At 45.0% G+C, this 26,703-nt stretch overlaps 2 protein-coding genes across 2 annotated transcripts in view; both read right to left on the reverse strand.

Moving 5' to 3' along the window:
• The window catches only part of CAPN5 (calpain 5), a 581,017-nt gene that overhangs the window by 88,493 nt on the left and 465,821 nt on the right, over positions 1–26,703 (reverse strand). The window contains exon 4 of the mRNA XM_078658512.1: positions 2,658–2,866. Coding sequence (XP_078514638.1) covers positions 2,658–2,866 — 209 coding nt within the window. The remainder of the gene's footprint in view (positions 1–2,657; positions 2,867–26,703) is intronic.
• OMP (olfactory marker protein) lies at positions 18,105–18,587 on the reverse strand. The gene has a single exon (XM_078658513.1). It carries the CDS (start codon positions 18,585–18,587, stop codon positions 18,111–18,113), a length of 477 nt encoding a protein of 158 aa, XP_078514639.1. The 3' UTR covers positions 18,105–18,110.

Below are 26,703 nucleotides of genomic sequence, written 5' to 3' on the forward strand. Positions count from 1 at the left end.
GACTAAACTGTCTGAAAGTGTGCATCAGCATGTCTGTTGTTGTGCAAGCTGCTGCATGTGTTGATCAGTAGCTATATAAGTAGCTATATGGGTTATTGATTGGTTGCACAAGTATTTGTATGGGAGACTGAGTGTGTGTATGGCTGGCTGGGAGGTGTGTGACTCTGTGCAGATCAATGTGTACTTGTATCAGTGATTCTATAAGAGAGTAAGTATGTGTTAGTATATGTTTGAAAATGTAAGGTACTCTATGTTTAACTGTGTAGATTAGAAAATGGAAGTGTGATTGATTCTTTACAGGACTGACTAGGTGTGTGAGTAACTCCATGGATGAGTGGCAGAGTGTGAGTGTCTGTATAGGTGTATGAGTGCATATGATAGTGTTGTAAAGATGAGTGATTGTATGTATGAATGATTGTATGGGTGAATGAGTGAATGTGTGTGTAGACGTAGGAATCAGTGAGTGCGTATGTAGTAACTAGTATTGGCGTGTCAATGGTTTCAAAAATTATACTCTGTATTTAACACTGGGTGTAACAGAGGTTATATTAAAGTGTGAGGAGATGCATTGTATTGTCACATTAATGATATCATCATTGATGTGACCATTGATGTCAAATGAGATATCATCAGTGATGTCATTTGAGATGTCATCAGTGATGTCACTGACCATGTCATGAATGATGTAATATGTGACATCATCAGCAGTGGATTGCGGGTGCGCGATATATAGTTAGTGCAACTAACTATATATGGAATTTCAATGGTTTTGTGTGAGTAAAATAAGGTTTTTTAAATGCTAATTCCTAACTATATATGGTCTATAACCTATGGTTTTTTCAGTGAATATATATGTATGTGTATATATATACACATACATATATATATATATATATATATATATATATATACATATATATATATATATATATATATATATATATATACACTTAACTCTTCACAGCAGCTTCTCACCTTCACTTCTCTTCCAGACGAGTCCTGGAACAGCAGCAGCAAGCACATAGTCTCCCCAGAGCCAATCATGATGCTGCTGTCCCCATGACAGCAGCGTCATGATTGGTCTGAGTACCGTGGTTCAATGCGCAGACTGGGACTATGGAGAACATACAAAGTGCGCATGACTGTTTGGCCAGGCTCAAGACTGAGGCCAAACTGCCATGCGCACTTAGAAAGTGCCCCAACCCCTCCCTCCCTGCTCTGTGAACAGCCCAGCCTCACCTGCAAAACTGCCTCAGCAGGGAAAAATAAAATGATAATAACGTTGTGTTATCATTTTTTCTCCTTTTTTGCACTGCTGAAAAGCAGTGGGGCGACGCTCTTCCACTTTAGCAGAGGAGCTGCCGCTGTAGTTAGTGATCATGAAGAGTGCATATTGTGCACACACGGGATGCCCAGTCCTGCAGCCATATTTTTGTGACTTTCTTCCCTTACTGAGTGGTATGAAATACACTGCTTAGTTCTTTTTTTACTACACTTATATGTATATGGTTTTTAAAGTGTTGCTCATTTTATACAAAACAACAACCCTGTCTGGACAGGCCATCGACACTGTCACAGTGATAGCATCAACACACCACATCTAGCCTCTTGCTTCCCACTGACTTTGAGCTAGACCTCGACTGCTCGCCGAACACGTCCTGGAAAGTCACCGCGGAATGGGAAACCAACTTTTCATTGCAGACCAATAACCATTGTCTTGATACTGAGGACACTCCATATCTCCCCTTTAATATTGCTAAATTGTCCTTGTGATTGAAGGGATCGGGGAAACTGAGGCACTTATTTAGTAGAATTGTGTATAAGGCTGAACAGCGTGCACCTGCCAGTTTATTCCATTGATTTACTTCATTCGACTACTAATAATGATTACGCTTACATAAGTCACTCTACATATCGGACTGGTTTCTAGGTGTTGATATAAGGTAATATTACCCAATTTAATAGTAGGCTTTTTATCGGAAATGATGAAAACTGAGTGGAACTGCTACGATATCAACTTGTGACTTCCAGTAACACACAATTCAAGTTGGAAAAGAGCATTTTGAGAGGAGTATTAAACTCCAAAACAGATCACTCCTCCCCACCTTGCTGCCCTGAATGCCTCCCAGGAAATGCCCCATCATATGCAACCTCCCCCACAACTCTACAAACCTTCTTAAAATCCAATAGAGTGTTTAAAACCATTAAACACCGCCTCCTTACACATCGAATTGCAGCAATTCAAAAGGTCAATGAGGTCACATGCAGCTGGCATTACTTTATCAAGGCCTGCTCTTGAACAAATGCAAATACTCATCATATTGTGAAAAAGACAGATTTTTACTATTTTTTTCTGCCATTTCTTAGGTTTCCTCTGCAGATTTTACTTATCACATACATTTAAAAACATTTCCATGGATTCACATATTTTTGCAATGATCAGGACTGTCCAAAAGAACTGCATTTACATTCTTATACACGGCTCAAAGAAACATTTTGGCAGCAACAGGGAATGACAGAACCAAAAGGCAAATGGTTGCAAGTTCTGTTTTCTCTGGCAGCTGTGTGCAAACGTGCAACAAACAGAAAACTGTAGTTGACAACACTGAAGCTAGTTAGATTAAACTCAGTCAGTGAGTTAGTCATATCCGTCTTACTTGGCGTACGCCTTTTCCAACAGCGCGCACCACATCTCGTTCGGCGCGTTCGAGTGGCAGTAGATGAGCGAGTTGTGAATGGTTGGGAGTCGATCATCAATCACTACGTCCACCCATTCGCCAAACCGCCAGAAATTAAAGTGGAATATGCCAGTATAGTTCTCTGGTTTCTCGGGGTTCCACTCCTGTCCCTTCCAGTCTGGGATGACCTGCAGAGTGGGGCAGCAAAGGCAAGGGTTAATAAGAACTTGGTTTTTATTCACATAATGCAAATAATAGGTTACAAAAGTGATAACTCAAGAAACTACAGGTTTGTGAAGGTCAACATATTGTGAGCATGGCCCACAAGCAACATAAGTAAACCCTGCCAACTTTGGTAGCTCAGACCACCGATACATTCACTAAAGAGATATGAATTTAGCCTAAAAAAATAACAGATTCGCATTGCTGCCAAGCTTGCAGACTGCTTAAATGCAATATTTTCCATGTTTTGAGGACTCTTACTTGTGACAATCAAATGTCTTACAAGTGACATTTTACTACATGTAGAGCAAAGTAGTTGTGTCTATGTAATGAGATACATTTCAGAAAGGATTGAGTGACATCTTCAGTCGTTATGTGTTTTTTTCTTTTAGTCAACAGCAACGTTGCATTCTGGGATTTGTAGTTTTGTTCATAGAGACTGCTGGAGGATAAAGAAGTAGACTGGGTTGAAAGTGGCATCTATGACAGCCACCAGGATCAATTTTTCTTGAACTTTAGGTCCAGGCAGAAATGTGGGGGGTACTACAGCATCGTGTTTGCTGCTATACTCACATAATTCGGTGGAAACTGCTGAGGGCCTGTAAAGTGAATTAATTAACCGTTGCTGGCGTTGTGCTCAAACTTACAAAGGCTACTTTGCTCCTTACGTTGGTATTTACAAATGAGTTGTTTATTGTAATTCACTATGCAATTAACTGAACAAGCAACTGAACTTGCATGGCATCATGTTCGGACCCATTTACAAATAAACACATGCTTTCAGCCAGCGACATTATCTTTACATAAAGAACTGTCAAACTTGAGGTGGTGACTGACCAGAAGAAAACCATGGTACACTGGAACATTGAGCAGGATGGAAAAAATACTTCTTAAAAATCAGTCAGCAATATGTGTGTTTTTAGAAAGAGGCAATAAAAACAGTGAAGCACGCACAACCAGTGACTTACATACAGCAATTTAGAGCATGAAGACTGGCTCCCTGGCCCTTAGATACATAAGAGGCAGCAAGCTGTTAGCTCCTCATCTCATCTCTCCTCAACTCAGACAGCGCCTCTTAGTGTCCGATGCACTGCCGGGCTGAACGCGCCAGGTGTGATGTAAAGGCCAGTGAAAGTGGCCAAATCCCGTAAGGCGACTTGGACTCACACAGGCACAGCGTAAGGGGTTAATACTTGCAATATTACAATAGTACTCAATTTCAATTTGACTGTAAACCATTCATACATTTTGCGATACACATCACATTATTTTTAATCACTGTCGTTCAATTCATTTTTTCAAGTATGCGATTGCAAAACACATTGTGATCAATACAAAAAATGCAATAATCAACCAAAACAAACATTACATATGAATTGATCATTGAAACAGAAAAATACAAATACAAAAGTAAATGGCACCCGCCCAATGCATTTCGGGACTCCCGTCCCTTCGTCAGGGGCCACAAACTGAAAAAATCATGTAAAGAACACTTTAATCAATGACCTATTTTAAATCTGCACAGTTGAAACAATTACCATTAGTACCAATACTCAATAATTCAACATCACGCAACCAATGTTTCAGAACGAGGGCCTGCGCCCATGGAACCCTGTCTACTTGTCATGATTACATGGGCGCAGGCCCTCGTTCTGAAACATTGGTTGCGTGATATTGAATCATTGAGTATTGGTACTAATGGTAATTGTTTCAACTGTGCAGATTTAAAATAGGTCATTGATTAAAGTGTTCTTTACATGATTTTTTCAGATTGTGGCCCCGGGCGAAAGGACGGGAGTCCCGAAATGCATTGGGCGGGTTCCATTTACTTTTGTATTTGTATTTTTCTGTTTCAATGATCAATTCATATGTAATGTTTGTTTTGGTTGATTATTGCATTTTTTGTATTGATCACAATGTGTTTTGCAATATCATACTTGAAAAAAAGAATTGAACGACAGTGATTAAAAATAATGTGATGTGTATCGCAAATTTTATGAATGGTTTACAGTCAAATTGAAATTGAGTACTATTGTAATATTGCAAGTATTAACCCCTTACGCTGTGCCTGTGTGAGTCCAAGTCGCCTTACGGGATTTGGCCACTTTCACTGTAGTATGACATGTTAGGCTAACATGAATCACACAGAGCACGCCACATAGTTCTAAATCTCAGATATTTTTTATAAATTCAGTGAATTCAAGGAGTGCACTTTCCACACTTGTTTAACGTGCTGTAAAGGCCGCCAGATGCTGCTAAATTAGCGTGACCCTGCATTCCAGTGCGGGGATCCGCACCGAAATGCGTTAGTCTGAGATACTTGACAGGGCTGGGATCGATTCGCAGTGAGCGCACCCTAACTTTCATTCATTCTTCTAACATCAATTAACAGTTTCACGGAGTTGGGGAATAGTGCACGTCTGCGCTATAGTGCCAAGAGGCGCCCTGCAGTGAATGCATACTTCATTTAATTTTAAAAACACTTGCACTTTCCTTCTCTGTTTATACTTCCATTGTAAATATGAGAACATTGCACAAAACCATTTTTCAGGAAGCTTTACAAAAAAGAAAAGGAGAGCAGTCACTATGAGCAACAGTTTCTGGCGTTTTTTTCCACGTATTTTTCTATTTTCTTTTCTTTTTTTAAAGCATTTACTAAGAGGGATATTCTTATAAATAGAACATGGAACTTTACTTCTACGGGCCTGTTCTACAGGGCCAATCAGATATTCAATCCTTCAGTGTTGCTGAAGTGAGAACCAGTGTGTTTCACAATCATAACCTGGAATTTATAGAGCAATTTAACGTTTATCATCTATGTAGCTGACTTACTATTGATTAACCTGTCGGCTCTGATTTCAGAATGTTGGCTGCATCCAAGGTCAATGTGAGCCATTAGGGAGGAATGGGCATCTACCCAGAAGTGGACCATATAAATGGGTCTTCTGCAACCCTGCACTCAAAGTAGGACTTTATCCTCCCTCTACAGAGCTTCCTTACCTTGATGTACCCCTCCCTGGCTTCTGCATATAGGTGCTCCCATCCTAGAACATTGCCCTCTGCACTTTTCTCCCCAAAGTATCTGCATATCCCTGAGGCCCTATCCACAACGCTACATGCACCCTGATGGAATTTATGTCACTGTCTAAAGAACTCACTAAGAGTACCCATTTCCAGCTGAAACTCTTAATAAAATAAATAAATAAATAAATATATATATTTATATATATATATATATACATATATACATATATATATTTATATATATATATATATTTATATATCAAGGTCTCAAGGAAAAACTATTTTGAACTGATCGCCCCCCTCCACTTTCTTCGCCTCTACCGAGCTGCTACTCATCCGACCTTACTGTACCTTGAAGGTGAAGACAAACCCAATTTGAACTACCACAGCAAACCCCATTGATTCGGAGGCGTTGACGATTCAGCGACTTCAACGTGACAGGAAAAGATGGCCGACCTAAAGCCGAACTCTCTTACAGCTCTCTTGCTGGTTTCCATTAGGGCCGCCATTTCAGACAGTGAGGCCAAATGTGCAGCAATTACAGTCTTCATCGCTGTGGATAATGTAATCTTTTCCCTTGGAAACACTTCACTTGACATGAACCTACTGTACTCGATGTCCGGGTCTCCACGCGCCACTCCCTCAGGGCGCCCAACACAACTCCACTCCATAAAATGAGAATCTGAAACACTAAGTGCTCAAACATACTGGAACTGCTTGCCTATGAGCCTGTTCCAGAAGCACTTTGCGCAAATGACGACAACCAATACTCCTTTAGGGACCTGGCAAAGGACGAAGAGAACCGCTCTGAGGCTGCGCGGGATTCCACCTAAGCAGGGCATACTAAGCAAACACCCAACTAAAAAGGTATGCAGCTTGAGGGATCATGGCTGGTTTGGTCAAAAGATTGGTAGATCTCTACAAAATTATGTCACTCATGCTTCAATGAGATTGCTTCTGTACTGAATAAAAATTCCACTCCTTCCCGGGCACCCCTCTCCTGGGAAGAGATAGTGAGGTCTCTAAACATTGCTCAGCTTTGTCAAAATGTGGTTAGTAGTCTCACCAAATCTTTCTTTACAGTTTCCATCAGCTCCACTCCTTCTGCAATGCAGCACAGCCAGATGCATCCCCTGGCATCATGGAGATCCTCATTATGCTCTGTGAAACACTGTTCAAGCGAGTGGAGCCTGGAGATGGGCTTTGTGCCACACAGTCATCATTCTTCAACTTTTCAGTTTTTCAATCAATCAATCAGGGATTTGTAGAGTGCACTAATCACCCGTTAGGGTCTCACGGCGCTGGGAGGAGGGGGGTTTCCGGCAGCTCTGGTCATCCAAAGAGCCAGGATGCAATGTCCTTCATTCCTTCCTGGAAGTTGTGTCTGGTGATGTTGGGTTTCTTGGTGAGGAAGACAAATGAGCTGGGTGTCATCGGCATAGGGTACTACGCGGAGTCCGTGTTTTCGGACGATGGTTGTGAGTGGAGCCATGTTTGTAGATGTTGAAGACCATGGGGCCGAGTGAGGTTTCTTGGGGGTACTCTGCATCTGATCTCTGTGGGTTTGGATAGGAAGGGCGGGAGTCTTATTCTTTGTGTTCTGTCGTGGAGGAAGAAGCGGAACCAGTCTAGGGCAGTTCCCTGTATGTCGGTGTCGTGGAGTCTGGCGGCTAGTTTGCGGTGGGAGACGGTTTCGAAGGCTGCTGAGAGATCTAGTAGGATGAGGGGAGCAGTGTGGCTTTGATCGAGGAGTGTGCGGATGTCACCCGGGTCGGCTAGGAGGGGATCTTGGTGCTGTCACTTGCAGTCACTATACTGATGAGTCAAAGCTGGAAATTCAATACTAATAATTGACACTGCTTAAAATAGTTCGGTTTTACTACTGTTGATTGAGACACTCAACCGTTTCATTGTCCTTTACTTGCTGGCATAACAAATTCTTGAACAACAGACATTTCTGCTCAATCTTTGCCATATGGCAATATTTTAGTGGGTCACCGATTTGCAGTATAATGCAGTATCAAATTCTTTGATAAGGTCATGGTAATCGAGTTGACAACTTTCTATTTACTTTATTATATTTATCCTGGTAAAATGCAAAATTCTAAAATGAATACACTATGTGATGCTGACATTTCAATATATGAAGGGCATGAACAGGAGGAATTAATGTCTGGTGCCATCTGGGAGGGCCCGTCATTTGCATGGACGAGCTGGGCCCACATCCAGGGAAATAGCCTTCAGAATGGCACATTGATCTGCTTAATTTAGGTTTATGCATTCGGTCCTCTTGTTTAACACTGCCTCAACTCCTTTCCTTCCTTTACCCCATTTCTTTCTCTGACCTGCTTTACCCCTCGCTCCCCCACCCCTCAACATTGAGTTGACATAAGAGTGAGGCAGCTCAGCTGTGTAGTTGACTCAGGTCTGATGGGGACAGATCAGAGGTGTTTGTGCTGAGAGGCCAGTCACTGCTTGATATACCCAGCCTGGGGTCTGACCTCATTTTACACACGTCAGGAGCACGGATGGTAAATTGGATCCACTCAAGAGTGCTATCAGAGCAATGGCCGGTCCTGCCCTCTGGAGTCAATGGATCAGGCTGTGACTGGGTCCCCAGCCTCGTGCTTAGGCAAGGAGGTGCGTTCAATCTCTTAGTACAATGAATCCGCAGCACTGCATTCACACAGAGACTGGTTAAAGACCAGGATGCGGAGCAGCTCAGGACTTCTGCACCCAGATTGGGACTCGACCAGAGAGCTTACCTAGAGCAGGAGAGTGCTTATTACTCAAAGTACTTCTGGTGGTGTGATGGGCATTCCATGGTCTTGGCCACCATCAACAACTGAAACAGGCTGTCCATACAGATGGAAATATATTTGAGCAACCGGATACTTTCAGCCTCCCAGGGTATACTCCCAACACTTGCATAGGCAAGTGAAGGAAATTTCCACGCCAGAGAAGGGGGGACCCTGGATGGGGTACCTTGTTGCCTCAAGTAGTGGGTAGTACCACCTCCAGTTTCTGAACCTTTATTCACCTTCAGACTCCTTTCGAATGACTAAATCCAACAGGTCCTTCAGGATGGGTGAGGCTTAATCTGGATGTATGCCACACTGTTTAAGAGAGGTCGTCAATCTATGGTATCACATGCAATAGAAGGTATAGATGACTGCGCACCAAACAACAGATGGAGAAGTCATGTGAGTCTGCTGCTTCAAATAGGCAGTGATGCAACATGTATGTATTAAAGCCGAAGTTTTGGGTCAGTCTACCAAAGTGAAGAAAGAAAGAAAAAGAATCAAAATACAGCAACAAAATGAAGGCCAAAAAAAGTAGGGTGTTATCTGTTTGCTGTTAGTCGGAGACCCCAGAATATCTCATACTGTCCCCCTGGAGTTCCAGATAGAGGGTAAAAACAGATATGGCCAGCACAGATCCTTGTGGAACACCTTGAGATAGCCTCACGAAACCAGAAAAAGATTTGTCGATTGCGATCACTTGGAATCAGATAGAAAGTTATGATGTAAACGAGTTGACAATATTATCTCAAAAACTCCTGCATTCGATCAGAGTGAGAATGGGGATATTCTGATATAAAGTGTCAAACGCCACAGAGAGGTAACATAGGATTAAGGGGCACAATAGTCATTGACGCGTGGTATTCTTACTACGCCCGGGCCTGAAATTGGATTGATAATCACCCAAGAGCTTGTTCTCCAAGACAAATAGATTAATTTAATTCATCACACAACTTTTCAGCTTTTTGGCAGAAGATAAACCTCTGGGATGAACCATCCATACATACATCCCAGTATCAAGGATTAAAAACCCCTCTTTAGCAGGGCATTTGTGAATATGCTGTACCATCTGTGCCACAATAGGCATCGGGTCCAACATAGCTAAATATGCCTCAGCTAAGGGAGGCTAGGTAGAAGCATGCAGAATCCACGTTTGTACAAGCTTACAGAGCTCCTCTGCCTTCTGGCTATGATCACACTATGTACATACATATATACATACATACATACATATATGAAGGAATATGAAGATTACTCTGAACCGCCCGTCTTCTGCGCCATAACTGGTGTCCGGCCCAGCCTTCCAAGATGATGATGATGACATACAGCCCTGAATCTAGGCCTTCAGCTCATTACCAGGAACTATTGGAATGATTTAGCAACTACCTCTGGTACCAATATCTGGCAGATAGAAAGAGAAGGGAGTGCAGGGTATAGAACAGGGAGTGCTCACAGGGTATAGAAGGGAGTTCAGCACGAAGAGCGCACAGGGACAGTGCAGGGAACTGCATGCCACGGGACAGAACGGGGAGTGTACTACACATGAATAGAGCAGGGAGTGTGATGCATGTGGACAGAGCAGGGAGTGCATGCCAAGGAGCAGACCAGGGAGCGCAGTATACAGAAAAGAAGCATCAGTAAAACCAATAGCTCTCGTCTATGCTAGAGCTATTGGCCTTGGCAATGTGTTTTAGTCCTGTTGTCCACCAGTAAGGCTGTTGTTCAGTGTGGCTAAAAGTTAGGTGGGGTGGGGCAGATTGGGGAAGAGTGGATTGGGATGGATTGAGGTAGATAGGAGGGGGGTAGATTGGCGTAGAGTGGAGAAGAATGGAGTTGGGTAGATTGGAGTACAGTGAAGTGGGGTAGATTGGAGTGGGGGAGTTTGGTAGATTAGCATAGTAGATTAGAGTGGGGTAGACTGAATTGGGTTGGATTTGGGTTGATTGAGTGAAGTAGATTGGGTCAGATTACAGTTGGTAGATTGGAGTGGGGTAGACAGGAGTAGGGTAGATCGGATAAATTTGTGTAGAGTGGGCTGGAATATATTGGGGTACATTGGAGTGGAGTAGATTGGGATAGACTGCAGCGAGTCGAATGGAGTGGGGTAGATTGCATGGATTATAGTAGGGAAGAATGGAGTGGGGATACATTGTGGTAGAGTGGAGTGGAATGCAGCAGATTGGGGGAGTGGGGTAGATTCGAGTGGTGTGGGGTAGATTGGGATGGGGTGGAGTATATTGGAGTAGGGTAGAGTGGGGAAGATTGGAGTAGGGTAGGTTGAATTGGGGCGGAGTGGAGTAGATTGGGGTAGAGTGGAGTGCAGTGGGTTAGAGCAGAGTGGGTCAGAGCAGAGTGGGTCAGAGCAGAGTGAGTCAGAGCAGAGTGAGTCAGAGCAGAGTGGGTCAGAGCAGAGTGAGTCAGAGCAGAGTGAGTCAGAGCAGAGTGGGTCAGAGCAGAGTGGGTCAGAGCAGAGTGGGTCAGAGCAGAGTGAGTCAGAGCAGAGTGAGTCAGAGCAGAGTGGGTCAGAGCAGAGTGGGTCAGAGCAGAGTGGGTCAGAGCAGAGTGGGTCAGAGCAGAGTGGGATATATTGGGGTAGATTGAAGTGGAGAACAGTGGATTGGGATAGAATGGAGTGGGGTTGATTAGAGTGCAGAGGGGTAGACTGGAGTGGGGTAAGGTGGAGTGGGGTAGAATAGGGTGGGGGAGTGGAGTAGAGTGGGGTGGAGAGAGGAATATTTGAGTGGAGTGGGGTAGGGTGGAGTGGGGTAGGGTGGGGTGGGGTAGGGTGGGGTAGGGTGGGGTGGGGTAGGGTAGAGTGGGGTAGGGTGGAGAGGGGTAGGGTGGAGAGGGGTAGGGTGGAGAGGGGTAGGGTGGAGAGGGGTGGAGTGGAGAGGGGTAGAGTGGAGAGGGGTAGAGTGGAGAGGGGTAGAGTGGAGAGGGGTAGAGTGGAGCGTATTGATTGGGTGGATTATGGTAGGGTAGATTGGAGTGAAGTGGGGTAGATTGGAGTGAGACAAATAGGAGTGGGTAGTTTGGCGTGGGGTAGACTGGAGTGGAGTAGATTGTGTTAGGGTGGGGTAGAGTGAAGTGGAGGAGATTGGGGTGGACTGGAGTGGGGCAGAGTGGATGGGGTAGATTAGAGTAGGGATGTTTGGGGTAGAGTGGGGAAGGGTAGGGTGGATTGGAGTGGGGTGGACTGGGGTAGACTGGACTGGGGTAGATTTTAATGAGACAAATAGGAGTGGGTAGTTTGGAGTGGGGTAGACTGGAGTGGAGTAGATTGTGTTAGGGTGGGATAGAGTGAAGTGGAGTAGATTGGGCTACACTGGAGTGGGTTAGATTGGAGTGGGGCAGAGTGGATGGGGTAGATTGGAGTGGGGAAGTTTGGGGTAGGGTGGATTGGAGTGGGATGGACTGGGGTAGACTACACTGGGGTAGATTTGAGTGACATGTGGTAGACTGCAGTGGGGTAGACTGAGTAGAGTGGAGTGCAGGGGCGTAACACAGGCCCACGCAGCCCCCGCGGTGCGGGGGGGGGGGGCTCTAGCTCCAAGGGGCCCCCTCGGCACTGCACTGTGGCCGGAGAGCTCCTAATTGAGCCCTGAGGGGGCCCCTCTAAGTACCGTGCAGGGAGGCCCCCTCACTTTTCGTTACGCCAGTGGTGGAGTGGTGTAGATTGGGGTGGGGTGGAGTGGAGTTGGATGGATTGGAGCTGAGTCGGGATTGGGGTGAAGTGGAGTTGGATGGATTGGAGTGGAGTGGAGTTGGGATTGGAGTGATAAAGATTAGAGTGGAGTGAGATAGAATGGGGTAGAGTGGATCATAGCGGGGTAGAATATGGTGAAGTGGAATATGGTAGAATGGAATTGAGTGGGTAGATTGGAGTGGGGTAGAGTGAGGTGGGGTAGATTGCAGTAGGTTGGGTGGAGTGGGGTGAAGTGGGTATATTGAGGTAGAGTGGGGCAGATTGAGTGAAGTAGATGGGAGTGAAGTAGATATAGGTAGATAGGGGTGGGGTACACTGGAGTATGGTAGAATGGGGTGGAGCAGGATGGAGTAGATTGGTGTGGAGTGGGTTATGAGTGGATTGTGGTAGATTGGAGTGATGTAGAATTGGGTAGAGTGGAGTGCGTAGAGTGCAGTGGGGTCAATTGGAATAAAGAGAGTGGGGTCGTTTGGGTGGATTAGAGTGTGGTGGAGTGGGGTAGACTGTTGTAGATTGGAGTGGGGTATATTGTGGCTGGGTGTGGTAGATTGGAGTAGAGTGGGATGGATTGGAGTGGGTAGATTAGAGTGGAGAGAAGTTGGATAGATTGTAGTGGAGTTTGGAGTGGGGAAAATTGGACTGGGGTTGATTGGAGTGGAGTAAAGTGGGGTATATGAAACTTAAAATGATAAGGAAAATTCTACCTTTCCTACCGGATGCAGTCAGGAAAACCTTGATTAGTTCATTGGTGTTATCTGCCTTGGATTATTGTAACGCCCTCTTCTTACATGCCCAAAATAAAGTGACAAACAAGATGCAGTCAATTCAAAATGCAGCAGCCCGGCTGCTTTCGGGACTCCCCAAATTTGCACCTGTTTCCAACACCATCAGGAAACTTCATTGGCTCCCGATACGCAGTCGAATTAAGTTCAAATCGCTGTGTATTGTCTACAAGGCACTTAACAATCAAGGCCCCCACTTTCTCAAACATAATCTTGTACGTTACATACCAACTCGTGCTCTTCGCTCCACCCATCACAATTATCTTGTAGTACCACGTACTAGAACAGTCACTTGGGGTGACAGACGCTTTCTGGTTGCCGCCCCAAAACTTTGGAATTCCCTACCCTCTTACATCAAGACGAGTCCATCCCTGCTAATATTCCGTAAACAACTCAAGACGTGGTTGTTTGACCAATAGTTAGGAAGCTTCCGTTGGTTCTCCTGGATATTGACCTATGCCCTTAGCCAGCGCCGAGACGCCTACGGGTATTCGTCGCGCTTAAAAAAATGACAATAAATAAATAAATACTGGAGTGGAGTCGAGTAGATTGGAGTGGACTCGGTTGGACTGGGGTACCTTGGAATGGGGTGGATTGGGTGTGGTAGATTAGCGTGTCTTGGAGAGGAGCTGACTGGGGTAGCTTGGAGCAGAGTGGGGTAGATTTGAGTGAAATTAGGTAAACTGGGATGGAGTGGGGTAGATTGGACTGGGTTGGTGTTGACTAGGTTAGATTGAGCTGAGTGGGGTAGAGTGGAGTAGATTGGAGTGGGGTAGATTGGGGTGGGGTGTGGTAGATTGGAGTAGAGTGGGATGGATTGGAGTGGGTAGATTAGAGTGGAGAGAAGTTGGATAGATTGTAGTGGAGTTTGGAGTGGGGAAAATTGGACTGGGGTTGATTGGAGTGGAGTAAAGTGGGGTATACTGGAGTGGAGTCGAGTAGATTGGAGTGGACTCGGTTGGACTGGGGTACCTTGGAATGGGGTGGATTGGGTGTGGTAGATTAGAGTGTATTGGAGAGGAGCTGACTGGGGTAGCTTGGAGCAGAGTGGGGTAGATTTGAGTGAAATTAGGTAAACTGGGATGGAGTGGGGTAGATTGGACTGGGTTGGTGTTGACTAGGTTAGATTGAGCTGAGTGGGGTAGAGTGGAGTAGATTGGAGTGGGGTAGATTGGGGTGGGGTATATAGAAGTGGGGTAAATTGAAGAGTAGTAGAGTGGGTTGTAGCGGGTGGGGCAGAATGGATACATTGGTTTGGAGAGGAGTGGGATAGATTGGAGTGGGTCAGATAGGAGTGGGGTAAGTGGTTTGGAGTGGAGTGAGTGGCGTAGATTGGAGTGGCATGGAGTTGAGTGGCATTGTACAGTGTCTTAGAGTGGAGAGGTGAAAAGTAGAGTGGCATGTCAGAGTGGAGTGCCGTAGAATGGGGCGGCGTGACAGAGTGGAAGGACATAGAGCAGCAGCGGCTCCTCTGCTACGGCAGAGGATAGTCGCCCCCTGCCAGCAGCCTAAGAAAAAATAAACGAGAAGCCTGGTGTTATCTTTTTTTGTTGTTTCCCGGCTGAGACTTAGGGGGCGGGGTGGGGCCAGGGGGCTGGCAAGCACTGAGGGTAGTGGTTGCACACGCTGCCTTCAGTAAGCCTTTGGGGTTGGCCAGCCATCTCAGGACGGTCAAACCGACATACACACTGAAGCTGCCTCCAACCCAAGCTGCGTTACTGGGTTGCAGACAGCAGGGACAGGCTCCATGTCTCACTGGAAGTGCAAATTGAGGATGCTCAGGCCAATTCTGCACTGCTCTCATGCCGCCAACAGCATCAGGATTGGCTGCAGGGGAGTCTGGGAGCCTGTGCCTGCAGGGGACTGGAGCCAGAGAGGAGCGGAAGACCGGCGATGCTGCAGGTACGTTTTTTGTTTGTTTGGGGTTTTTTTGTCCGTCGTCTCCCCTGATTCAACACTTTGCCCAGACACCAGCCGCAACTGGCATGGAGTGGAGTGGCCTAGTGTGGAGTATGCTTGGTGTGGTAGGGTACTGCCTTTACAGACCACACATTTCTGATTGAATTGAGCACTACATTTGCACAGAAATACATTTTTACTGCACACAAATGATAATGTATGCAAATGTCATCACCTTGTGTATTAATGTATTTTGATCATATTTAAATATTTGTTTCCACCACACTTCAGATTAACAACAAATGCATGCTTTATTTGTACTAATTATGATATATTCTGAAACAACAGCACAGTTAATTATTTTGTTGTGTGGTATTGAAAAAACAAATCCTACACCCTCCCCTCTTATATGGGTACTCAGTAGGATTTTCACAAATTCTCGCACTCTGAAGTCAAATAAAGAAAAATAAAAACCAAGTTCCCTGGAAGAGAAAGCCTGACCTTAGACCTCTGCCTTTGAATGCACAGCAAATGTGACAAGATAAAATCACGATTTAAATGTATGTTTACAGAAAACAGGTTTGTGGAGGAATACAGAAAACAAGGTTTGGGCAATGGGAGGGACGAACTCAAGCTGGACCACCTAAAGCAAATAAAGCCTGCAAATAGAAAGCCAGAAAATGTGAGTTACAAACCACAAAGCCAATAGTAAGCAACGGGTGGAATGCATTCCTAGGTCAGCTTTCTGAATGACCCCAAGATGTCTTTAGGAAATCAGCGCTGTTTGATACGCTTCGACCTAAAGGGATGGCCAACACACTGTCAGATCTCTTCCACAGGGTTACTCGGGTCTTAGGACTGGAAACTCGAGTGTTTCTATGGCTGGTTCTAGGGAGGGGTGAACAGAGCAGTGTTCTATGACACAGTTTGCAGCATTCTCTTCATAGACTGTTTCTGTGCCATCTCACGCAAAAACAGCAGCTCATTTTACTCAGAGGCAACAAACACGCAAAGAACACGCATTCCGACATTTTGTTCACGTTTTATTTTTGTTAAAATACATAGTTGGTGAATAGCAATGGCCAGTGAGGATAATGCATGAAGTGCTATGTGTCAGGTGCATATGAAAACATACATACGGTGATTTACACATATAAGCGAGACATTGTTCACAAAACAAACTCAAGCAAACCCAAGGTAAGTTGAAACCATGGCAGGGGGGATAAACTCGTCGTCGCAGTGTTAGCCGATCAGGCAGTTAGTGTACATTAACTTTGCAGCAAAATGGGTCAACATGACTTTTTGCGATCGGTCGCGGATTATCTTTCAACCCGCAGAAACCATGGTGTGATTGTCGTCCGAGAGGCAGTCAGAGGAAAGAAACCTCACGAACGGCGAAGAAGTGGCTATTAACAAGTTGAGGTAACAGGAGTCCACGGAACAGCAGTTCAGTTCACTTTCGAACGCCATTAAACCCCGGAGACGTGAACATCCCTGCGGAAAGGTCGGCGTCCTTCCCGCCTCTTGGCTGTACGTGACCTCTGTGGTGTTTTCCCAAGCTCCCGACCAGCTTTGATGACGCTCCAGCAACAATATGGCCGCCAGCTACCTGTCAATCATTGGCCTGAGTCAGACTCGGCAGATGGAGGTGTGCCTACACACAGGTGTTCACAGATCCTCCACACTCCCACAACTGGCATCCTTCCCACGGAGAAAAAAAACCGGAAACCAGAGCCCCAATTCACAGAGGTAGGAGTCGAAAAGTCGGAACTATGCTTACTTCTGTTTGAGTTTCATAAAGAACCCCTGTAAGTCTTGCGGGGCAACACATTCGTTATTAAAGGCATAATGTTTAAGAGAGTCATTTATGTCTATGCAACCCTCAGCTCTCCTCGTCAAAAACTCTCCTAACAAGGTAGCTTGTCGCATGTCTATTGCCTTTAGTAGGTTTTGGCTTACTGCACAATTAACTGAACCCAGCCTTCGATTGCACCTCCTGCCGCCTGCTAATTTGGTGGAGATGGGTAAATAGTGTTGTGCGTGTGTCTATTTAGCAGTGTCTACGAATATATTTGCGAGTTTGAGAATTTCAGTATGCGTGTTGACGTCCTGTGACATACACGAATCGGATATCTGTAATTAAAACTGTTTTGGGAGTAGCTTTTCAAACAACCTCGATCTTATGTTTAACAATTATAAAATGTAGGATTGCTAGCTTAATACAGACTTCTATTTAATTTCTTTACTAAGGTTACTTCAGTCGTGTAAATGATTAAATTGCCAAATCGGCCGGTTTCTGCCAGGGTTCACTTCCTGCATATAACTTTCTAAGCGCTATTCGAATACTTGAGATGCACCAACTCCCCTTCAGGCCATATATAAATACATATTTATTTGTAATAAGCTATGGTGTACCTTACATTGAGAAACACATATATTATCTGCACCGAGAGAACACAGTGCTCTTATATACAAAGGTCAAGTCTTACATGGATACTCAAAGTTACCCTCCGCTTCCTTTTTAAAGTCACATGTGAATTAAATAAAAATGTCCGCTAAGGGCACAAATAAAGACACAAAATCTTGATTCCCACCCACCTCTCAATAGAATAAAAAAACACGCCCTTAACTGGCAACCGGTTTACCTGCTAACATTGGCTATTACAGAATTGGCGTCAGAACTGAAGAAACTCTGGTTCTAGGTTACCAACCTGCCCTCTCCAGAGCATATCATTTACAAAATAGAATGGAGTCATCTGAACATCATTATATGTCTCGAAATGTAGCTGGATTGAGAATATCTCGGCTGACACTGCAAAAAAACAATTTAACAAAATGTTGTCTCCAGATGATACACAGTTTTAACAAAATCTTTTCCCCAAATTTTGCTTTGTGAAAGAAATCCATATAGTTCATTAAAATCAAAAGTGTCAATCAAGCTCAGATGACTGCTTCCGGTTAGATACTTTTAAGAAGAGCGGGTTACAGAGCAGAGAACTTAAGCTTTGAACCCAATCGAGCATCTGACATTGCTTGGTTCAAGGCCGTCCGTGAAGGTCAACAGGAAGTACATCACTTTCCGAATCTTTGCCAGCTCCGCTACCCTTTCTCCAAATTCCTGGGTATCCGCCTCGCTGCAGGACACTTCGTTCTCTCCAGGTTTCTTCCAGAAGGTCCCGCTGGGCTCCAGTAGTTGGCGGTTCATGAGGTTGGTCAGGTCCGGCGTCCAGTGCTGAGAGGTGCCGGTGATGATCAGTTTTCCCGGCTTCTTCAGCTGAATTTTCCACCACAAGAAGTTGAGCTTCTGCTTGGAGAAGTCAATGCGGTAGACGTATTCGCTGGGTTTCAGCAGCTTCTCTCCTTCCTGCGGTTTCTCATTCCTCTGCTGTAGGCTCTGTGCCCGCAGGCGCATGCACTTGGTGAGCTGGGCATCCTCGCAGAAGGAAAGTTCCAGCACAGTTGCCTCTGTTGCCATCGCCTCCGTGTGTACGCACCCTGCCTGGCAAACGTCTTGACCTCGATTAGCTGTAGAACTGTTCTGGTTCCTCTGGAAGAAGGGAAAAAACACAATTGCAGCCCTTCCTCCCTATCACACTCCCAACGGTGCCAAGCAACGCAGGTCACTGACGCAAAGAGTCCCTTGAGGGAGTTCCCCTCGGAGCCCGCTTGGCTAATTTGCAGATCTAGATCACATACCAACCACAGAGTGAATCTCCAGGGAGGTCTGTGATGTCAACAGCCTTGGCAACATCCCTGACGACCACATTCAGTGAGATCAAGAGCACAGTGCATATAGAATACGTATATTTTACAGCTCATGTAATGGCGCTGTTTTGAAAGGTGCAAAAAAACAAAAAAACGTTTCATGCATATTGTCCCCATGTTGCCATTCAGTAGCCCTGTTCATTCCATAGATACACATGTTAAACTCTTCACCCAAAAAAAGTTTGTTTGGACCCTTTTTTGGTAGAACTTGATGTCAACTTCAGAAGAATCTGAAAATTGCCAGCGCTTCTGAATTCTTGTAATAACTGCATTACGGTAACTCTTAAATTCAGAAGGATAACATTATAAAAGCAAAGCAGTTTCGAGAGCAGATTCTTTTCACCAGTTTTACAAAAACTGCAACGAAATGCTGAGGGGTAGCCTGCCCTTGCTGGTCAGGCATCAGTGTCCACTTCGCGAAAGGTAGGAGGGATTAATGCATGATCTCTTACAGTTCTGTTGGGTGCAGAAGACCTGGAAAAGGTGCAATGATGGATCCTACAAATTTACACCCAATAGTCCCTTAAGAACCAACGTGGGTTTAACTGTAGAAATCAGAGACCCCTGCAGAAAGTAAGTGCAGATGAATCAAGCTTGTACCTTACCAGTCCATAATTTGTACACATTTTTGGGGAAGGGGGATTTATTTTTCACCACCATACCTTGGCCCAGAACCAGAATCGCAAAGGCAGGAAAGGGAAGGAGCAAGAGAAAGATGGAAAAACTACGAGAAAGAGTTTAAGAAACAGGAATAAAAAAAAAAACACAATGGTGTGAAAAAAATATAGGTTGTGTACGGTGATGGAAGAAATAGGCATTAGGTGGAATAAGAGTAGGCCACCTTAGAATTTGGCAATTTGGGCATTCGGCAGCGGGCTACTAAGAAAAAAATGTGGGCCTTTAACTATTATGTTTCTTACCCCTGCCGACCAAATCACCCACTTTTGCAGTAAATTGAGACCTTTGCTGGTGGGAATCTTTGCAAAAGACCCAGGTAAACTGCACGTGGTCTTTTTGCAACGATGTAGAAAAACAGGATACAAAGATGAACAGATGTCTGCACATGATGTATCGATCGTCCAGATCCTCAATGCAGCCCACATCCTATTAAGAAACAATGCGATCTAAAATATTGATAAACATTACAATATAGGGTCTGTCTGCAAACAAGCGTTCTGTTGTGCCTTATGGATTTTCCTCTCAAAGAAATCCCACACCTCAAAGCAGTGCAAGGAGCCTGCTGCATGGACCATGTTGACTCTCTGGTTTTAACATGCTACGTCTTATTTAAAGCTATGTCAGCACTACTCATCAAACATCATTTTACTGAATGTAATTTGACTCTCCCCTTTAGAAGAGACATGGTGCAAGCAAAACATGGGTCTAATGTAACTACAATTGCACATTCATACATCAACGCTAGTAGAGAGCGTAGCGTGCTCTAACACCATTTTCTTGCAGCCCATGTTGCCTAGTCCATAAAAACAGTATAGACAACTCACATCAGCAGAGTAGACCCTTTCCTCTAGTTATCTGGGTGAAGGGAAGGGGTGGACTTTCAGAACACTCCACAAACACTGTTCAACCATTATCCGTTCACTATTATTATGCAGTCCACTGTCCTCGCAACACTTCTCGCTGCTGCACTCCTGCCCCGAAAGCTGGCTCCATGCCAGCTTGTTACTAAAGCCTATTACTCATGTCAACCAACAGTGGAGTGTGCTCCTCTTCCACTGTAAAGGCAGGAAGCCACAGGAACAACAGCCCTGCCTACATGCAAGAGAAATGCAAAAACAACAACTGATGGACAAAATGCAGAACAATGTCATACATTCACCTCCGTACAGAGATCTGGGCCTAAATCCATAGTTTTTTTGCTCCCCATGCCATTCCAGTTTAAACCTAGCCATATGCAAACCAGTCTTGCCCCTGCACCCAATGGCAACAGTCCAGCCTGAACTGCCAGGCCAGATCCTCCCTGGACTGGAAACAAGGATCCTAGGACCGGTTTCATGGTTTCACCCCTCATCAGCCAAGATAGCTTGACACCAATGGCATGGAGAGCACGGGACTCACGTCTGGGAATTACTGTCTCACTCGGGGTGACAAATACAACAAGCATTTACAATGCAATGGTCTCAGCATTATTAAAGGTAGAGCTATTGGCATTGCTCATGACATTTTTTTTCTTTTTTTAAAAAAAACATAAATAAATGGTATTGTCATTTAGAATGGCAATAGGTGAGCATTAGAGAGAAGTAGAGAGGACACATTCATTTTGTTAGGCACGGGGAGGGGGTCAGGAGCTCACGCACAAACCACGAGGGGGTCAGGAGCTCACGCACAAGCCACGAGGGGGAGGGGTGGGAGGGTGAGGAGCTTACGCAAGAGCTCACGCACAAGTCACGAGAAATTGGTAATTGAAAATTCTTAGAAAAAATATTCAGATTGCAATTGATGCTGGTAACGCTGTTTTCGAAGCAGCTAATCTGCGATTACAGCCGTTTAAAGTAATTCATAGATAGTATTATACACCAATGAGATTACATTGTGAGACATTCAGGTTTATTCCAAATGTCACCCAATGCTAAATTGAGCAAGTGGATTACATTCGCACATTTTTGAACTATAATAAACTAACTTGTTTCTGGGCGGAGGTAACCTAAGCAGTTTGGACAGGAGTACAATTTGGTTATCTAGGCTCAGAATATTGTCTTTGGAACAGGTGCATAATCCTGTGGCACTGTTTTCTTTTACAGCAATCTGTACGGCTAGGTTATGTATTGCCCAGGAGTGGATCAGCACTATTCTACCGAACATAGATAAGTGGTGGGGTCAGCTCTGGAATTATTATGAATTGGAAAGAGTAGCCCAGGTATTAAGTGGGGGAGAAGGAAGAACACCATTTGAAATATAACATGGGGACCAATGGCCTAACTTGGGAGCAGACACTACTTTATTCGTTTTCACCTAAATGCTTAAATGCATATTCTCTCTACATACATACCCAATACAAGCATAATGATATGCATACCGACATTCAAACCCATTGACACCCCTACTCATAAATCCAATACCCACATGCCTTTATATATACACATTAACAGGCTTACTAACATACATGCCAGCCAACAACGCACACAAACATATCTACTCACGGGCATCTCTAGTGAGGGGCCCAATGGGGCCTGTTGCCCAGCTCTATTTGTCTTGCCTATTTCCCCTGTGCCCCCTCCCACCATGGTTGGTAATTTTACCAGGAGGCCACAGAAAAAAACAAGAAGACACTGTACCTTGCCACACACATTAATGTCTCCTACTACACTCAAATGAAAGCAGAGATGTTTGTTTTAATTGTTTACATTTGAGGTTGCATGATTGTTTATAAATGTATTCCAATTGTAAATATGCACACACATAAAATGTGAGATTTAAAATGTATGCGTGTATGTGTGCATATCTCCTGTGTAGATGGCCAGACCAGTTTTATCTGTGGCACAATATGTTACAGACCTTAAAATAAGCTTGAAGAGATGCTGAGGGTACCCGCATGCATACACACTAATACGCATACCTACATTTATGCTAACACATTACAATGTGCAAATCTACAGTATAGTAACACGCATACTTACATACGCACATATATAAATCATACATATACCTACTCAGTCACTAACGTGCAAACCTACATCCTTGCTGAAGCACATATACACACGCACCAAAGCGAGCACAGACCACACATATTAATACATACTAACACACAGAAACCCATACACTCACGCATAGTCACAGAAACACACACTCATACTTATTCACGCATGCACACCTGCATCAATACCTACACATATACACATACACCAACACACATACCCACATTTACACTCATACAAACACATCCCGATACATTGGCGCACACATACCCCAGCCACATACACACTCATTCACACATGCCTCCTTAGTGGCACACACATACCCATTGCAACACCCGACACAAACATATACTGAGTGAAACACACGGTCACACTCACATGGCCACGCGCGTGTCTCACATACATAATGGTAGTAAGGCGGGGAGGTGTTAAGAAGAACCAGGCCCGGTGACCATTCCATAGACATACCCAAGGCTGAGGGGCGGGCTATTCTCTCAAGACGTTTTCTGTCCCTTGATCCTGGCAGGTCCCTCGGGATGACGCGGGACCGAGCACAAAGGACGCCCCCTCCCACACACACACAAACACACACTGTGGCTGGGGGATGCCGCTGCACAGCGCCACCTCTCTGTTGGAACTTGGCCGCTTCACTAGAGAAACCTCTCACCTACTCCCGTCAGAAACACCCCTCTAGAGAGCTCTCCAAAGGACCTGCTCCCCAGCCTCTGACACAGATGGAAACAGGGGAGGGGAGCGAAGGGGACATAGAAAGGAGAGAGGAAGGAAGAGGTGGCAGAGAGAGGGAAATTAAGAGAGAGCGTGCAAGAGAAAGAGGAGGGGAGCGGGGGAGAAAGAGGGAGGGAAGGAGAGAAATGCGGGAGAGAGGAAACTAGGGGGGAGAGGAAACTAGGGGGGGGAGAGAGAGTGTGGGGGGCAGAGAAATAAGGAGCAAAGAGAGAGAGAAAAAAGCTCGAGGGCGAAAGAGGGGCTCCCCGATATATACCCAAAGATTCTGAACAAAGATTTCTTTCCCATTAAATACATATTCATTCGCTTCAATAATTGGATAATTCAAAATATCATAACCCGGCAAGAAATAAACCGTTGTTTCATGAGGAGATTTCACGCGTCTTACAACTTTCCTTTAAAGAGTTGTCTATTGTAACTGCAACGATGGGGCTGGGCACGTTTGAAATGATAAAATTGTAAATGATGAAAGGAGGAGCGTTGCCGCAGTATGTCAGTGGTGCGCGTGAGCCTGGGCGCTGGTGCGGTCCTCCTTACCGGTGAGTGGGTCATTGGCGTCCAGATCCTGTCGAACCCCGATCTTGTACCGCGGCCACTTCTTTTCTCGTCACGAGGCGGCCTCCGACGCAGACCACAAAGGAACCTGCAGAATTTACAGCCGCCGGGGCACAGTCAGATCTGAAACCCGTGGCGAGAAGCAAAACTGCAACTGCATCCAGGCGCTAGCGTGCCGCGAAAACCACAGCAAGAGACACCCTTTCACCAGATGTATGAAACAAGCGGCAATACGGTCCCCAAGTGCGGGACGTACCCAGCCGAAGTATGAACAAGAAAAACGGCACAATCGGGGGCAGAAGAAAAGTTACCTGTGGCAGCGAGGCTGTTCTGGCCAACAATGGCGGCTGCAAGGTTCTGAAATTTTTCGGATTCGGGGGCGTGTTTTGCTGTCCTGAGTGACGGACGACGTCACGAGCTAAAGAACAGCAAAACTTACGCCCCCGAATCCGAAAGAGACGGGGCTTGTTTGGAGTGACTCCCTTCTCTTCCAATGGCTGGCCTCCGTTTAGGAAGCCAGCCAATGGAAGCGAACGGAGCAGAGAGGCGGGTTTAAACTGCCCTACTCCAAAACATAAGATCTCCGGACCGGAAGCTGCGCTTTGCGCAGCTTATAGGTCCCTCAACCTAAAAGGAACAATTGATGGAGAGAATGCAGAACAATGTCATACATTCACCCCAGTACAGAGATCTGAGCCTAAGTCCATCGTTTTAGCTGGACTGTTCCCTGAGGCACAGGGTCAAGACTGATTTGCATAGAGCTGGGTCTGAACTGAGGTGGCGAAGTAAGCAAAAGAACGATGATGGATTCAACCTAAAACTGTGACTGGGGGTGAGTTTCCAAAAAGTTTCAGTGTTCCGTCCATCATCTCCTTGTGTTTGCTTTGTTCGCCCCATAGTTGTCAGGGTATGCCCAGACGTGGGTCCTTGCTCACTTTGCTACTGGATTCAAGCTAGCCTGGCTGATGAGGGGTGTAACTCCGAAACCGCTCTCAGGATGCTGGTTTCCGGTTCAGGGAAGACTTGGCTCAGCATTTCGAGCTGGACTGTTCCCATGAGGCACAGGGTCAAGACTGATTTGCATATAGCTGGGTCTGAAATGAGGTGGTGAAGTGAGCTAAGGAACGATGATGGATTCAACCTAGATCTGTGACGGAGGGTAAGTGTCTGCAAAGTTTCAGTTCTCCGTTCATAATCTCCTTGTGTTTGCTACATGCAATAGTAAGGCAGACCTTCATTGCTCTCCCCACATATACATTAATGGTCTAAGGTTTTCACCCCCCTATACCCACCCCATTATACCTCAGCTGTACATTGACACAAAAAAGGTGGTCTGCAATGCCCACTTCTTGGAGAATTGTGATGCCCGTTTATTAGCCTGTCAATCACCAACCTGCCATTATGGGCCAGCAAACAGAATGACTACGGTGCGGATACAATATGCACCTAGATTGTTATCCCAATGAACATTTGTAAAGATTGTGGTAGGCGTGGAAGGATGAACCAATACATAGCTTCAAAAACATCAGCTGACCTGGCTAATTAAGGTAAATACACCGCCCCATTCGCTAGTTTTAGCATGAAAAGTACATTGTCAGTATCGAGAAAGTATCAGATTTAGAGAACATATGGCTATAGACATTGTACAGAATTTTGGAATTTACCCTTAAGGGAAATATTTGACAAAGGCTCATTAGAAAAGCCCATCGCCAGTTCACGTTTGCAAATGCAGCATGAACCAAATGGACCAGCCTGGATGAGAGGTCAGCCTCCATCTCTACAAACGCTGAACAAATACTCCTGGAATATTGCTTTTACTGTTAAATATTAGACCATGTGGTAAAGAAACCTGGTCTGCAGCAAGCACTTGCTATGACAACCACTAAGTTTTGTTATACCGGAAGCCCACATGTTGGGACACAAAACACACATTACAATTTATATTCAAAAAGAGATATTGTGGACACACGTGCTTGACTAAGTGATTAACTTAACTTAGCATATGCCCCAGACGGTAGGTCAGTGAATTTGTAGCTTTGTAATAATGTAATGGCAACTTCATCACCAGAGCTGTCACCGTGGACAAAAGTCTGCTAGAAAGGTAATACTTTGAAACAAATCTTAAGACGTACCCCCAATGTCTCAAGGGCAGTGCCTTATTTTTTTGAATCATGATTCAATTATGACCAACCTACTCCACAATGGAACAAACGTTTTCCATTGTTCCTGGAAAAAGAATCATTCGTCCAGGGACAACGCTGAATGGATTTGTGAAACCTTGAGCTTTGTCAAGGGCGCAAGAGTGATTAATGCGTCACTCTTATTGAAGGAGACGGGCTGTTTGAGAGTCAGTACTATAGATCTGCTGGATACTATTGAGTGTCAATAACAATTTCTGAGATCAGTCAATCAACTACGTTTGTGAGGACGAATGCCAAAGGAGCTCACGCGCTTCCTGCGTGTTCAGCATGTGCTCGCCAGCCACACCTTCTCACTTCCGTTTACTTTCTATCCTAAGGGCTAATTTATTGCCACTTCCAACTGTATTTCATTGTTTCTTTATTTTCATGACTTTGAAAGTACTCAACACAAACTTCAGCATCTCTAGACCCAGAAGCGATGTGAGTGAACAAGAGGGCCTCAACTCTGGGGAGGCAGGACATACGATGAGGAGGAACGTTTTAAATGCCTTTGGAAGAAGCGCATGAAATTGTGGGACCAAATGGCGAGGAGGAACTTGTATCAGAGCACAGAAGCTAATGTATAGGGGTTAGAACAGAGAAGCTTCAGTTGCCACTGCCAACAACTTCACAGATGGAACTGGGCAGGTGCCGAACCTTCTCTGGTATAGAGTACAGGACACTCGCGTAG

The sequence above is a fragment of the Lissotriton helveticus genome, chromosome 8 (genome assembly GCF_964261635.1).
Source record: "Lissotriton helveticus chromosome 8, aLisHel1.1, whole genome shotgun sequence".
In the NCBI taxonomy this organism is placed as follows: Eukaryota; Metazoa; Chordata; class Amphibia; order Caudata; family Salamandridae; genus Lissotriton; species Lissotriton helveticus.